At 37.0% G+C, this 16,361-nt stretch overlaps 1 protein-coding gene across 11 annotated transcripts in view; it reads left to right on the top strand.

The window, feature by feature from the left end:
- Window positions 1-16,361, top strand: part of RAPGEF2 (Rap guanine nucleotide exchange factor 2) — a 184,902-nt gene that overhangs the window by 128,505 nt on the left and 40,036 nt on the right. For 8 of the 11 annotated variants that reach the window (XM_054514528.1, XM_036381574.2, XM_036381576.2 and 5 more), the window contains one exon: window positions 10,101-10,232. The exons of the other annotated variants lie outside the window; for them this stretch is intronic. In XM_054514528.1, the coding sequence (XP_054370503.1) occupies window positions 10,101-10,232 (132 nt within the window). The remainder of the gene's footprint in view (window positions 1-10,100; window positions 10,233-16,361) is intronic. 11 annotated transcript variants of the gene reach the window in all.

The raw sequence follows: 16,361 nt of genomic DNA on the forward strand, positions 1-16,361 counted from the left end.
TTTTTTCTGACTGTATGTATGTGTATGGCTTTAAGCCATCTTTATTTAAAACACGCAGCTGGGAATGTGTGCAAAATTTCCAAATAAGGTCTCTGCTGGGGTGGTGGAGAAGAGCCCAGAACTGTATTTCTGGAGATTGCATGCTGTGATCATACTGGGTTCTCCTTCTGCTGCATCACCTGAACAATTCAGTCACCTTCTGATCAGCTAATACATGGAAACTTTTTCACAGTCATTTCTGACAGGGAATTTCCCAGGCTGTTGGTTTTTGTTTTAAAGTGTGTGATTTCACATCTCTTCCTACTGCTCATCTCTTGTTATCAGCAGTGTCTTTTTGCACAGTGATGCCAAGAGGTTTTTTTCCTCCGCTTCAAAAGTGTGGAGTTCTAAGATATTTTGTATATCCATCTTTCATATCTCATTATTAAGAAAATAACTGAAGTAGCCCTTAATTTACTTTGCTTTATTCTAGAATCAGTTAACATATCTTTTACTCTTGTAAGTTAGCTCAGTGCAGTGATGTAGTTCAATATTGAAGGGCAGTAGTTCAGGTTGAATGGATTCAGTTCAAAACTGAGCTATCACTTCATCAGTGTTTAAAAAACTTCACTAAGCTTTGTTAGAGTGGCTAGAATGCTGTAATTGTGAAGTATTCTGTGATCAGGTATAAAAAACCCCACCACCAACACATGGTGTGGTGTAAGAACAGCCTATTGATGGGGAGGCTTCAGCGCTTGGAACTGTAGGCATTTCATAGGTCTTTGCTTTAACCATTTGAGATCTGCCCAGGATATATGTTTTCACCTTTGGGCTAAACTCTTTACTTTTCTGTTGTGGTTTTCAATTCTGAGCAGTGCTTTAAAGCTGAAAATAAAGTCTGGGTTTGGGTGCCATCATTTTACCCCTGCTGGTGTGATTGCTTTTTAGCATCCTCCATATCCACTTGTGAGACTGCTCTGTAAGTAATCCAAAGTGAGTCTGTATATGAGATATACACAAGTGTTCTATTATTTATTTAAAATATTCTTCAGGATTTAAAGCATCTTCCTTGAAAATGTTTGAATTAACATTTCCTGTAAACATATGTGCCCACATAAAGTGTTCTTGAACTAAAGTGTTCTTGAACTTTTTTTTGCTTTTATTTTCCTAGGCATGAATCTTTTGTCTGGTTTCCTGTGGAAACAAAGTTTGTGACCAGGTTTTCTGTTCCTTCCTCTCCCACAGTTACTTGTAATAGGCCAAAGAGTTCAAAATTTAACCTTACAAGGCTCCAGAAGCCCTGAAAGTGGGCCATTGAGTTTCCAACCCAGCAGTAGTCCTCAGTGTATTAAGCACCCAAACAGCCACAAAAGGAAGTATTTAGAAATACTTACTGTGGGAAAAACATCAACTGGAACATGCATTTTCTTAGTATGAAAATCAGTTATTCCCAAGAGAGATCTCTGCAAAGCCAAGCTTTATTATTTTCTCACCCATGTATATCAAGTAATGGGAAACCTTTACAGAAGTTCAGTGATTGAACTCAGTTTTCCACTCTCTTTCCCTAGAGATATTTCAGAAGTCAATTGAAATGCCTCAGAACAGTCTTTCCTTCAACTTGGAAAGCAGTCATCAGTGAGTGTCTGTCCCTGCTTGTTGGTTTTCATTATGTAGATTTCCACAAGATGAATTCCCTTCCCAATTTTATTCAGTGTTATTGGGAAGCTGTTAGTTTGTGGGAGGGGGTGGCTGTGCAGCCTCTGTCAGGACACTTAAATGCAAGTTCTTGGGGGGACAACAGGGTGCAACCAAGAGTGATAGGCTGTATCCCTATGGAATAGGGACTCTTTTAATATAGGGACATAATACACTGGAACAGAGATTCTGCTACTCACAGTAGTTCAAAGAGACTGAGAATAGGATTGGACCTAAATCGGATCACTTCATGAAATAAAGCAATCAAATAATGTAAAAATACCAGACACTTAACCAAAAAAAAAAAAAAAAAAAAAAAATCAACCAACCAAAAAAAAAAATACCCCCAAAACCCCCTAAAAACCAATAAAAAGAAAAAAAAGGAGATTTTGAAATTTGAAAATCCTACTTAACTCCCTTCTGGAAGATTTCACTTCCATTGCACTGTATGGAACAAAAACTATGAGACCATGTAGAAACATGTGGTTAAGGATGTCAAAGAGTTCTTGATACTTAAATATATATGCACTGTCAAAACAGTTGTAGAACCGTTTTTTTAGCTTGATGCCTGTGGCAGAACTGCTATAACTTTAAAACCATATTTTAAAAGTAAAATTATCCTTTGAATTATCATTTGTTGACCAGTGAAGAAGCTACACTTTAACCAGATATTTTTTGAGATAGGCTTCTGAGTAAATGCTGAATAAAAGTATTTTGATCTTGCATGTTTATATTGTTCATTCTAAACATCATTTATATGTTTTAAATGTTTGAGTTTGGATTTTCAGAAATCTGAGGAAAACTTCAGAAAATTGTTTAACGTTACTCAGTTTAGTTTAGCATGATTGAACTCAAATCCATCCTGGCTGGCTTTTGTTTTGTATTTGGGGTTCACTGGTGCTGTAAACACCTGTATAAAACAGTTTTTCTTTTTTTACCCCCTGACTTCATTTGAGCTGTTGCCAATAAGTTGACATTTGTGTTTCCTGAAGGAATAGTGTTTATGCCAGGTTGTCTGAAGAAGATACTTTTTAATAGGAAATGCTGCATTGAATCTTTGATTCAAATACTTCCAAAAGGAAGAACAAATGCTGACACATTCAGACATACAGCAGAGAAGGTGGTTGAAATAAATATAAATGGACGTGTTTCAGTGATGTATTTCTTACTTTTCCTTTAAAAAGAGTTACTTCTGAGAGGTTTTTCTTCATTCCCCAGACACCCATTTAAATTTTACCACCCCTGTCTCTCTGCAGAAGTCAATAATCCTTCAAGCAAAGGATTCGATGCATGAAGTGCTCATAGGATTAGCTGCTGAGGGTATGAGATGTGCAGTAAGTGGCAGTCAGTGTGTGTTTTCTAAGGGAAGCAGAATGAAGTTCCTGTGCATTCACTCACTCTCTCCCTGAGACCGGCAGCTCCCATTGCAATAGCTTGAACCTCTGAATAGTTTTTCTGGGAGGCTAGCTATAGCAAAATACCGGTGGAGGAAAGAATTAAGAGCTTGGGAAAGGTCCTTATAATACTTTTCATTCTTTTTATTTTTGGTTTGGTTTGTTTTTTTGTTAGAGGTGTTCTTCTGTGGGCTTTGTATACAAACAGCTGCTTAGCAGCAGTAGCATCTACATGCAATGTTTTCAGAACACAGGTTGTGTCCTTTGCTGGATTCCAGATGAAGAACAGTCTTAAGATTAGGTGTCTATGAAGTTTCACAGTTTCACAGAAGAATGTCTATTCAAGGAAACTCTGGAGGTGAAAAATACATGAGGTATTGTTGTGTAAAGCGAATGATTGTACAGAAGACATAATTCAAGTCGGGAGGTTTTTATTTAAGTCTTGCAGAAGTTTTCATAGAAAATATATAGAAGCTTCTCAATCTTTTCCACCTCTAGGTGCAAGGAAATCCTGCTTCCCTGGGAATTGCATCCTAATTTTAATTGTATATAGTTTACACTTTTAGTTTAAATTTAACTCTGCATGGACATGTCAGCCTGCATCAGGTCTGTAGCCAGAATCGATAGAAATTACCTTATTATTCTGTAATTACTTACATTTACTGCTGTGTTTAAAATCACTCAACCATAAAAATGTTTTCCTTGATGTCTCTCTTGGTTAGTGAAAGAATTATGTTGAAATAGCAAGTTGATGAATGCCCAGCATTATTACAAATATTTCTTCCTTATCTTATTAAATACCATAAATATGGGCATAGCATTAAAATACAAAATACAACAGATGTACAAACCCTTAATATAAAAAATGTTTCTATAAAATATTGAAATTAAGTGTTAATAATTTTATAGGATACTGAAGAATACTGCCTTTGTGATCTACACTTTCATAATAAAAATAAAAATTTCAGGATTTCTATCTTGGGTGGGGAAAAAAATAATGAGGAAGACTAAGGCACAGTATTGCTTTTAATTGCCTGCTGTTGTTCTCTCTTCATGAAAAAAACCCAGAATCCCAAAATAAGTTCATTGTAGTTTACTTCCTTAGGTTTGTGGGACTAAGTGTAAAAGGAATAAAAAACTTAAAAAAAATATTTATTATGGTGGCTTTTATTGTCTAGTAGCTTTTATTTTTTTATCAGTAAAGAGCTGCTATAGAATAAGTGTTCAGATGCAGGTGTTTGGAGGTTGAAGAATCAGTGCTTTTTTGTGTTTTTTTAATTTCAGAAAGTGGAAATAGAGGCTTTAAAGGTGATAGTTTGTGTTGTTTTATGTCTGCTTGCTCAGTCTGTCTCAGTGGCACTTATTTACATATAAAATCATTCATTGGGAATTGCATAACAGAATGTTACACCTTTGCTCTCTTTAATCCCATCTTTTTTGCAAATGTGCTTCAGACACTTTGCAGGCTTTATAAATCTTTCATAAAGTGCTGAGCAGCCTTCAGCAGAAGACTTTGTTTATATGCTTTGTTTCTTTGTTTGCCTTAAAATGAGTGGTATATTGAAGCTTTCTAACTAGAATTCATTTGGTAATTTAAAATGACATTCTTGTGTTTGTCTTTCACGTTGTTGCATTTATACTTGTTTTCACATATAACTGCATTTAAAAAATAAAATTCTAAATTTTATTTAATTTTTTTATATACTGTATTTGTAGATAAGCCCAGCAATTGCTTTGAGTAGAAGATGCCTTTTGTTATAATGAAAGGCATGCTGTAGGGTAGGAAAAAATAGTAATGTTCTTAAAATAGGAGGAACATATTCAGAGCAAAGTAATTGTTAGTTTTGCATGCATAACATGGTGATTCACTTGGAGGGTGGAAGTAATAAAATGATGCTTTTAAGATGGGAAGATGTGATAGGATTTATGGTATTGTACAGTTCTAAATGGATATATATCTTTTCCCTTAAGATAGTTTCACATAATTGTTTTAAGTTTTTTTTTGGTTTTAGGGTTTTCAAGAAGTAAAAATTGGGAGTTCCCAGATGTATTGTTTTAACCCTGGTTTCTATCCACGTGTGCAATATGTATAAATGGGTGTACTTATGTAGGTATACTTGTGTATTAATAGCTACATTATAAATATAAAATATTGTTTTCACCTCTGTCAAATTAAGACTAGGGCTTAGATCATAACTATTTTATCAGGTCATGTTTTATGCTAGAAACTTTTGTCCATGTTACACGTGATTAGAGCTATGCATATATTACCTTAATGTTTGTCACTTACAAAGGTTGTGCTTGAGACTAGGTTGTCAGGACAGTTTCTGACCTTTTTAATGATTATGAATTATTTAAACTAGTGTACATATACTGTGTTTTGAAACTATGCTTACTTAAGAACAAATCATGCATTAATTTTTCTAAATTACCCTGCTACGTTTTTACTCTGTGTGCCAGTTCCTTCTGATGGTGTGACTAAAGGTGTTCAGTAATGAAGTTAAGAAATATTGTAGGTGTTGGCTTCAGCAAAGCTGTTGTACTTAAGTGTGGTGCTTGTTATGTAAAAAATATACAAGCTGCTTTTGATCCTTATTACTTTGAATAACTTCTTAAAACTAGGCATCATTTAATGAAAATGTAAAACAAGATAAAAGTGAGAATTCAGTTCTGACACCATTTGTGGTGGTGTCAGTCTGTGAGGGGTGATGTTTCTGAGGCAGGGGTAGGTCGTTAGACTTTCTTATCCTGCTTGTGGTCTGGTAGATATAGCATGTGCTAGATCTAGCTGTGTAAATGTTACAAGAAAACTTTTCTTTGTGCTGTTATACTAAATAGTAAAGTCAGTACTAAACTATGGAACGGAACAATAGCTCAATACAAGCACAGAGTGCTTAATAATTTAATAATAATGTGATACTCAGTAGCACGGCAAACATACCTATTGCCATGAAGTTAAAACTGCCTGGAGATGGTTCCTAGGAAATTTTTTCAGAGTTATAATAGCATGGTTTCATGATGTTATCTAATCTTGTTCTAATGCAAGTAAGAAATTGGATGTAAATATCTTGATTTGGGGTAGGCCAGCTTTTTGCTGCTTGTTGAATGTTGTGTTCTGCTTACCTGAAAAACATTCACCAAACGTGTTCCAAGAGTAAAGGGTTTACCTGGTATTGGGTTTGTGTGGCTGGAGTTTGGTAGTGTGGGGCCACAGGGCCAACCCTTCTTCCTTGAGAAGCTGCCAGAAGCTGCCCCCATGTCTGATGGAGCCAAACCCAGCTGGTGCCAAGACAGACCTGCCACTGGCCAAGGCTGAACTCGGCAGTGATAGTGGCAGCACCTCTGGGATAAGAAAGGGAGAGGGACAGGGGGATTAAAAACTGCAATTGCAGCCACAGAAGAGAGGAGTGAGAATGTGACAGGAGCAGCCCTGCAGACACCAAGGTCAGAGCAGAAGAAGAGGCAGGAGGTGCTCTGGGTGCCCCAGCAGAGATTTACCCAGCCTGTGGTGCAGGTCATGGTGAGGCAGCTGTACCCCTCTGCAGCCTATGTTGATCCACAGGGAGGTAGAATTCCACCTGCAGCCTTTGGAGGACACCCACACCAGAGCAGGTGGATGCCTGTGGAAAGCGCATGCTGGAGCAGGCTCCTGGTGGGATTTGTGACCCTGTGGAGAGAGGAGCCCACGCTGGAACAGGTTTACTGGCAGGAATTATGACCCCAGAGGGGACCCACACTAGAGCAATTTGAGAGGAACTGCAGCCCGTGGGAAGGGCTCCCTTTGAAGGTGATGATGATGATGGAGAATTGCCTCTTTGGAAGGAGAAGAGTGTGAGAGTCCTCCACCCGGGGAGGGAGGAGCAGTAGAAGCAAAGTGAGATGAACTGACCACAGCCCCCATTCCTTGTCCCTCCACAGCACTGCAAGGGAAGAGGCAGAGAATTTGTGAGTGAAGTTGAGCCTTGGAAGAAAGGAAGGGTGGGAGAAGGTCATTGAGATTTGAGTTTCTTTCTCATTATCCTATTGATAACAAATTCAGTTAATTTGTCCCCAAATTGGGTCTGTTTTGCCCACGACAGTGAGTGATCTCTCTTTGTCCTTAACCATGAGCCTTTCATTGTATTTGCTGTCACCTGTCCAGCTGAGGAAAATGACAGAGTGGCTTAGGTGGGCATCTGGTGTCAAGCCCACCACCAAGACTTAAGCAGATGTGGGTTTTCATTGTCATCAGTACTTTACTTTTTTCTCCCTTGTGTACAATGCAAATATGAAGTGTTTTAAACAGCAGTGCGTGACTAAAATAGAAATGTATGCATTTCTCACACACGTTTTTCATTGTGTTTACAGTTTAAATGTTTCAGCTTATTTAATTTTTGTATTTTATCTTTTTCTTCATGCAGTCTCTCACCTTAACTTTGGGGGGTAGGGCAGTTGAAGTGGATGCTGCTCTCGGGCATGTAGCACAGACATGTAGTGTTCTGCAAAGATATGAGCATGTGCTTTCTGCTTGTAAATAGTCCTATTTGATTAGGATCAAAGTGACTAGTTAGGTTGCCTAAAGAAAAATGCCTGCTTCTGATCTTCTGTCACCACTTGGCAAGTCCAGCTCAGGCAGCATGGCTTTGACTTGAGGAGTTGCTCTGAAACCAGTAATCACCAAGCATTCAGCTGATTGTCTACAGCCAAAAAGATTCAGAAGGCTTGCTTTTATTTGCAGTGTTTTCCAGTTATTGTGGAATCCTCTGCCTCTTCCTTTTGCCTTATGTGCAGTAGTGACACACAAATCCCTGCTGTTCATTTAAAACACTGAGTGCAATCGTTATATTAAATATAGCTCGATTTAACTTTTTAACATACTAACTGGATTTGCTTTGATGAAAGGTTCTTTAAAATTTTTAATGCATTGATAAAAAATAAATGCTGTTGTTAATGACATGGAGATATTTGCAGGGCACTATAAAATTGAACATGTTTGGCTGAGTGCCACACTGTTCATATACAGTTCCCTATGGAGTTAATATTTATTTGGGATTGCAATACTTAGTGCTTTATAAAAGGTAAAACCCTCAAAATATATCTGTGTAAGTTATCATTAAATGTGTGAATCTTAGACAATTTGTGCTTGTATCTTAAAATACTGTGTAGGATTTCTACTTTGAAATAAATGTGGGCTTCTTCAATTGCAAGAGACTGTACTTTGAGAAGCAGTCAGCAACACATTGCAAAAGCTGTGGCAGTTCATTTCCCTTGCATTCTACCTATGGAATATGTACTTACTTGCAGAATGGCTCAAAAAGGATTAAAAAAAATTGTATAGTGGCCTGAATGTCAGTATATATGGTTCCATTATGTGATAATTCAAACTTACAGATTGAAAAGAAAAGCAGCAAAGACCTCAGATATTATAATGCAGTCCATAATGCTGTATTTTCTCCTTCTGATACTTCAATAACAGTAGTGAGCATAACTAGATTTTTCTGGAGGCAGCCTTCATGGCTGTGTGTATTAGAGTATTGCTTTTCTTAATTGCCTTTTCTTTGTTGATGAAGATCAAATCTAGCTCTGGGCTTACTGTAGCTTTTTAGGATTATTAGTATTTGGTTGCTGGTTTTCGCTGCTCTTTCCAGTAAGATACTAGGAAAGAATTATTTAAAATGCAGCCATTTTTGCTATCACTGATGCAGTCATTCTGTGATAATGAAGAAATCCTTTTCAGATGTATTAGAATAGGAAATGCCAGTCAGTCGAAATAAGACTAAGGTTTGCAGTTGTCTGTAATTTCACTGCAAATCCTAAAGCCAAAGTTCTTTCAGGGTGTGTTCCATAAACAGAACTAAACAAGGCAAACAGCAGTAAAACCATTCAGTATCTTTAGCTGTATAGAGCTAATAATTTTTTCTAGCATGTTCTCTTGTGACTTTTTTCCCTAACCTTTTATACTGATTGGCTTATTCTCTCTTAATGCTGAATGAGGTCTTATTTCCATTTCCATCCAGGGAGAGCAAGCACCAAGGTAGCATTCATAATTGACATGGATGGACACACTGCATGTGACATTTTTCATACAAACACAACTCTTAGAGATGAGAGAATCTGCCTTGTCTGAGTTGAAACAAAATTAATGAACAAAGATTTTTGGTTTTAATTATTGAAGAATTTATTGCACACCAAAATTGATACATTAACATACTTTTATTAACTAGCTGTGGGATACAGGCTTCTTGGGGAGAAGAGTAATTTGCTCCTGAAATAGCATTTAAATATTTCTTCAGACACCAAATATTTTACTTTGTCAAAGTTCGCTTTCTGCAGTCTGGAAATGTTTACAGTTCTTAAAGATTTTCATGGGAGCTGTGGGCATAAAGCAGTAGTAGAAATATATATCACAAATCTTGGTGAATGATTGTTAAATGATCAAATATACTGTCTCAATTCATTCTTCAGCACTGCATGTGAGCCAACTAATTTCAAGATTATAGCTCTTTGTCTTCCCACATTTCCTATTTGCTGTCATATTATTTGGCTCAAAGTATAATGGATAGCTCAGTGACTTGGATTTTCCTTGTCTCTAATGTATTTTGTCAACTTGAGAAACAAGAGTTTACCAAATCCAGAGCAGTGCTGGTTGATTTTTTAAAGATGTATGTGACTTTACTCCCTTGTTAACTCCCATCCTGCAGGAAACCATTGATTTTGGAAGTAGCACAATATTCCATATACATTTTAATTCTATCCAAACCCCGCAGCAAGCTACTGAAGAGTTGTGGCATATTGCTTCACTAATGTTTGTCCTCAGATACATGTTTTTCTTGAATCTCTTATATTTGCAACAATTTGGTGGTATTTTGCTGACCTCTGCATGAGTTAAAAAAGCTGCATAACTCTAAATTTTTATGCTGCATTCTCAAGCCCCAGTGGTTTTCTTAAATAGTTGGTACTGGCAGAGAGTAAAGTATGACATATATGATTTGAATTAATTTTGCTGTGTATCTCCCTCAAATTGTAATGATGCTTTTTCTGCTCCACCTATAGCTTCCTGCAGATTTCACAAAGCTGCACCTTACTGACAGTCTCCACCCACAGGTGACCCACGTTTCATCTAGTCATTCAGGATGTAGCATCACTAGTGATTCAGGAAGCAGCAGCCTTTCTGATATCTACCAGGTAAGACTGGAAGGGATGCTGATGGGAGGTGCAGTTGCCATCAGTTTTGCACTTAATAGCTGAATGTCCTTGCTATTGCCTCTTGTCAGTTTTGAGTACTTGAAGAAGTACTCAATAGACTTCAAAAAAAAATACTTTTTGTTTGAATTGTAATGATTTCAGGCTTTAGGTGTTTTGGGTTCATAATGTAGAGCCTATTCAATGGTGGGAAGAAACAAATATGGAGCGGGCAGCCCGTGCTTCAGGGGCATATTTCTATTTCCCCACCCTGTAGAAACGTGATGCCAACCTCTTAGCAGTGCTTCCTCTCCTGGCCATCCTCAGAAAGGTGGGCAGGTTGAACTGCTGATGCTTCTTAAAGTTATACTTCTGAGGTGGCTGCTTCTTGTAAAGCTCTGTGCTAGTAATTGGGCAGAACTTGAGTTTAGAGAGACTCTGAAACTGATCCAGGGTTTAAATATAAATTGGAAAAAAGTCTAACGTGAAATAAAATGAGGAATTATGCATTTTTCACTTGATGTTTATGGTTCTTGCAATGTTGGAGGAGGAGCTGTCCTGATAGGGAAGTGTACCAATTTGTTATTCTGAAAGGAAGGAATCAAATACAATTAAAATATATTTCTGTCAAAATAATCATAAAGTAGTGAGACCACTTCAACATGAAGTACTGTTAACTAGAAGAGGAATAATGGTTTTTTGAGATGCTTCTGAAATGGCAAATGTAGTCATTTAAATAACAGGAAAAGCGTATCTATAAATATGAAAGTTCAGCTGTGGTCATAGTTGAAGAATATAATCTCTTTCAGGTGAATAAGCTTATAGGCTTCTTTTTGTGAAAGAAGATAGGCTATAAAAAGATCACAGTTCAATTTAGACAGTAATTACAATAATGCAAAGGTTTATTTTTGCAAAACTATCAAATTAGCTGAACACTTAAGGCATAGCATTTGTCAGTCAAGTAGGTTTGTCAGATTTCTTCTGAAGGCAGGATTACTTTGAGATATGATTTAGGTTTATATTTTGAGACTAAAGAAGTAAAATCAGTTTTGTTCTTCTACTCTTCTACAGATTTTCATTTTTTTCATTACAAAGATTTCCATTCTAACAGAAAAATAACAAGTGCCTCTAGAGGCACAGCTGTAGGTGGCATGTAGTTACAGTCATACAGATATTCTCGAGATAAGTTGGAAGTAATTTTTTGCAAACTTCCAGCAAAATGCTCTTAACTGTGAAAAAGATAATTGAATTTCTGTGCAATTAAAAAAAAAAACCAACCAAACAACATAAAAGAACCAAAGAAACCTCAGAAAAATACTTCTCTATGTAGTTGCCAACCTGGTCTATGACTCCTACTAGTTTCATTTGCACTGTTGGAAACAACATACTGATTGGTGTTTGGAGAGTAATGTATACTGAAGTATTTATACAGACAAAATTTACTCTTTAAGTATTCTTTTAAACTGAATTTACAAACAAAATGCATAGTCCATTCTTAAAAATATTATCTAGTTTCTTCAATTAATCTGCAATTAATATCACATTTAAAGGTGACTTGGCACAGTTTTATCAAGAACTGTGTAATTGCACAATGTCAAAGTATGAATAACCTATGTCCATATCTACATCCAGAAATATGACCATGTACTGTAGAATGCAACCTCATCTTTTTGTCTTAAGACATATACTTGAAGAAATGTTTATTAATGAAATGGTAAATTCAGGTGTGGAAACTGATAAGATTCTTAAATTCTTGAATTTAACTTAATGGTACGAAGTATTGTTTACCTTGATTTCTCAAATTCTGGTAAATCATTAATTTCTGGCCTCAGTTTCAGTCACAAAGGAATGTAATGCAGCAGTGTTGGGCTAGGTTATAGTACTGCAAAAACAAAAACCCCTGAACCAAAACCAAATAAAATGGCTGTGATTTGACTCCTCTAGGGCCAAGATAAGGATTAAAGAGAAATATTTTTTTAAAGAGAGGGTGAATCAGTCATTCTCTCTCAATTGTTTGCCTTGCAATTCTCTCTCAAGTGTTTATTCAAAACTAGAAAACCATAATCAAGTCATCAACATGTTATTTTTTTCCTTCAAATTTGATAAGTCTTAGGTAAAGCTCATGATCATTATCCCTTTGATTCTTTGATTTTCTGTATATAATGGTATTTTTCTGTTTAGTGGGGTGGACTTGAATTCATGATGGCTAGGTAGAAAGCAATGATTTAGAAAGATCACCATCTTGTCTTGCAGTTGATAGAAAAAATTGTTTTAAAAATTATATTGTTATTTAGATCATTACTGCTGAAATCTGAGGTAATGTCATGTTCTGCATTCCGTAAGTATTAATTCTGTAGCCTTAAGAGCAGCTGCTTCCAGTGAAAATATGTTCATGGCCTTTTAAGATTTTTTAAATAAATCATGAAGCTCAATCTTCAGATGCTTTCAGCATTGAACTGAGAATACTTCCTTTTAAATATTAATGTGGTATCTAAATTTGTTTGTCAAACGTTGCACATGAAAGAACTTCTTTTAGGATAAGAAATACTTACCAAAATAAAATCAACCTTTGTGTTTACCCCACCCAAGTTTCAAAAACATATCAGGTGCCAATTAGTAAGGTCCTTAAATACTGTTATTTTTATTTTAGGAAATAAGTTCAAGTGACAAACTCTGTAGGGTGACTTGAGAGGAAGGGAATGCTGAATGTCAGTAGATCGTGTGTTGGCTTGTATTTGCCAAGAACAATTCCTTGCTTCTGTCTTTTTTTGACATCTCGTGTATGGTTGCTTACTCTTGATTTCTAGGCTTAGTTAATGAATCTTAAATGAACACATATACCTGTTCCTATATGCTCCTAGATGCTTCCTGCTATAGCTGCTAAATATATTACCAGATGATTGGAGAGTGAGGAGATCTAAGCTCATGAACGTGTTTTATTGCCCCTGCCTGTTTTGGGAAGCATTGTTGTGTTGGCTCAGCTCTTTGCCAGCCTTTCTTTGCCTTATCCTGTCCTCAGACTGGTGGCTTCCTGCCACACTTACATGCCCTCAGTGCCTGCCTAGATACCACTGTCGGTACAGGAAACCAGGAACATCCTTTCTGAGACCCTCCCAGGATGTGCCTATTGCTTGGAAATTTTCAAGATGTCAGCTTTGTTTTCTCATGATTCTGATATGGTAGCTCCTAGGAGAAAGGTCCACCCTTCAGCAGCTCTTCCTGAGTGAGACCAGTCTTTTGTGTCTCAAACCAGAGAGTCCATGCAGCCTGCCCTTTAGTCACTGTATGCAAAATAAAGACATTTTACCTTAAGATAAAGCCATTCTTTCTGACTGTATCAGCTGCTGAAGTGCAGGGCTCTGGCTGGTGCCAGAGTGGCTGGAACAGCTCAGGTGAATTGTCCTGTGGACTGCCAGCCCTGCTTTTTCAACAAAGTCCAATGCAGTTCTTTATCACCCCTGTAAATTCAGGGCCTCTTAATCTGCTCTGTGGCTTCCAGAGTCCATGTTCTGTATGCCTGTGCTCCTGGCAGACATTGCTCTGTTCTGAGAAGGAGGCAATCATTGGCAATAAGGGGGGATGCTGTTCCTGGTGGGTTGTCTGCATTGCTACACATTTCCATCGTCAGTGAGCAAAATCGCTCAGACTGACTTTGTGACTCATGTGGGCTGCTGTGTTGTAGATTTTGGGGTGGATAATGAAAGAAAAAATATGGAGAGAACTGTGAAAATCTTGGACTGAAGGAGTTTTAAGGTATTTCTTGGACATTTGCACTTGGGTCAGTGTAGCACAAAAAAATAATGTTATTACCTTAGATTGTGTATGATTTCTGTACATGTAATAATTGTAATTGATTGTAGTACATGTGATAACTATCTAATAAACAAATACATATTATAGTTGCATGGATTGAATTTCAACTTAATTTATTGATATTGTAAACTTTGTTTAGTCATCTGAAAGCTAATTTAAAACAAAACTCCAGACATGATTTCTCTCTCTGTGGAGACACTGAATCCAATGTGACTATATGACATGAGGGAATATTTCAAGCTAACGTGACTTCTGCATGTCATTTAATGAGACAGGTAGAGCCAGTGTTCTTGGTGTTTTTATTGGTATCAGCTTAAAAATTAGAAAGTAAAAATTAGTAGTTTCTGTAAAAGACATTCTTATTTTCATTTTTTAGTTCATTTTTTAGCCCTTAAATGACAGTGGCTGAAAAGTAATGTGGAGATGGTGTTTTTGAACTGAGCATGGCTTCTTTCTTTGTTAGCTTTGTGGAATTGAAGGAGTGCACCCGGCAATGAACATACTTCTGGGTTGTGCAAGGTGCTTCTTCTATTTTTTTTTTCTTTTTGTCCCTGTCTTTTTTCTCTTGCGTGTTTAGAGATTTTGGATTGTTGATTTCAGTTGTTAACAGTAGTTACAAGGGGAATTTAGTCTTCAAAATGACACAATGTTTCCTGATGAAAGTAATTAAATTTCTAGAAAAGTAAAGGTTAAAATAGTCTGTTTAAAATAAAAAGAGATCAGTAGTTAGTGTGGTTATTTTACAGGTTTTCTATTTTTTCTCTTAATATTACCATCAGTTGGAAGTTTTTCCCAAACCAGTATAGAAAGAAAACTATGAAGGCCACTTAAAACAGAGCCAGTCATGTATGCAGCTCTCCAAGTCTTCCCACTTTGTTTCCCTTAGTAAGGGTGAGGAGTGTGTGATGAAGCAGTTGTTTCACTGGAGTGAGAGTTACTTGGTTGAGTAGAGGTAGAGATCGCCCTTAACCTCTCCTAATCTGTTTTCTCAAGAAACTCAAAAATTAAGTGGAGGAAGAGGAAGTCAGGCAGTAAATGAAGTCATCTTCTTGAGCTGCTCATGTAGTCCATCACCTCTCTCATTATGCTCATTGTCATGGTGCATCTAAAAAATCAAAGGCCAGTAGAGTTGGCATTAACTGGTTTCCTCTCCTGCCAATCTAAAGTGACCAGAAGGGTCCATCATTTCCCCAGTCTGACCTAGGGAGAATGAATGCTGTTCTTCTTTTCTTAATCCTCCCCTTCTTCCTCATGTCAATCAAGGAACCAAAGGCTAACCAAGAACTTAGACAAGGTTTTTTAGTTTACATCTTTACCCTGGTTATTTCACAGTATTTGTTTAATTATCACTTAAATCTGGAAGTGTATTTGGACTTCAAGATCCTCCTCAGTTGAAGCAGCTAGTTTTTTATTGGTGCTGTATTAAACTTTATGGCCACTGCTTAAAACTGGTCAGATTCTCCTTAGGTGTCAAATATGAAATACTACTGCAACTCAGGCTTGAAAACGTCTGTCTTAGTCTCTTAGCTGTCATGTTGGTGATGTGACAAATAAAATATTAGGATGTCACTATTATGAGATTGCTTTGAAGCGTCAATAATTTTCTCCACAGAAAATGGAAAGATGACATGAGAAATTTGCTATCACAGTTGGTATGGAGAGACATTGTTTTGTACTTCAGGCTGCAACCAACATTTTTCTTGCATTTTTGTTGCATGCAATCTTTTCAGATTTATTTAAGTGAAACTAATTCCTCTTATTGCCCAAGAAGCAAAGTACAACATGCACCCAAGAATGGCAATTCTGAGGTGTATTTCATCCTTGGTTACATGCCCTGAGAAGATGTAAGCCTCATGATTGACTGTAGTACAAATTCTGTTGGATATTCATCATTTGGGTTTTTGGTGGCTGAGGTTCATAAGGAATCCCCTATGCCCGAAGGAGCTCATGGGGGTTTTCCCTTTAATCTTAGACAGATGCAAGGCTATTGCTTAGTTACCAAGGGTTCCTGTGCAGACATGTTTGGTTTTTCTTACAGCGAAGGGGGTACAAAAGCACTCAGAGTAGTTGGGTCATGAAGTTTAATGTCTCAGCAAGAGGACCTTGAATACTTGACATCATACATGCTGCTACTAAACCTATTTGCGATGCATAAACACAAGGAGACCTCAGGGTTTTCTTAGTTTCCTGGTTTGGTTTTTTTGGTTGGTTTTTGTTTGCTTGTTTGTGGATTTGGGGTGAGGGGACATGGATTTGTTTGGTTTGGTTTTTTGTTTTGTTTTGTCATGCAGAAAGGCTACATTTGTCTTTCTTTTCTAT

The sequence above is a fragment of the Molothrus ater genome, chromosome 4 (assembly GCF_012460135.2).
Source record: "Molothrus ater isolate BHLD 08-10-18 breed brown headed cowbird chromosome 4, BPBGC_Mater_1.1, whole genome shotgun sequence".
In the NCBI taxonomy this organism is placed as follows: Eukaryota; Metazoa; Chordata; class Aves; order Passeriformes; family Icteridae; genus Molothrus; species Molothrus ater.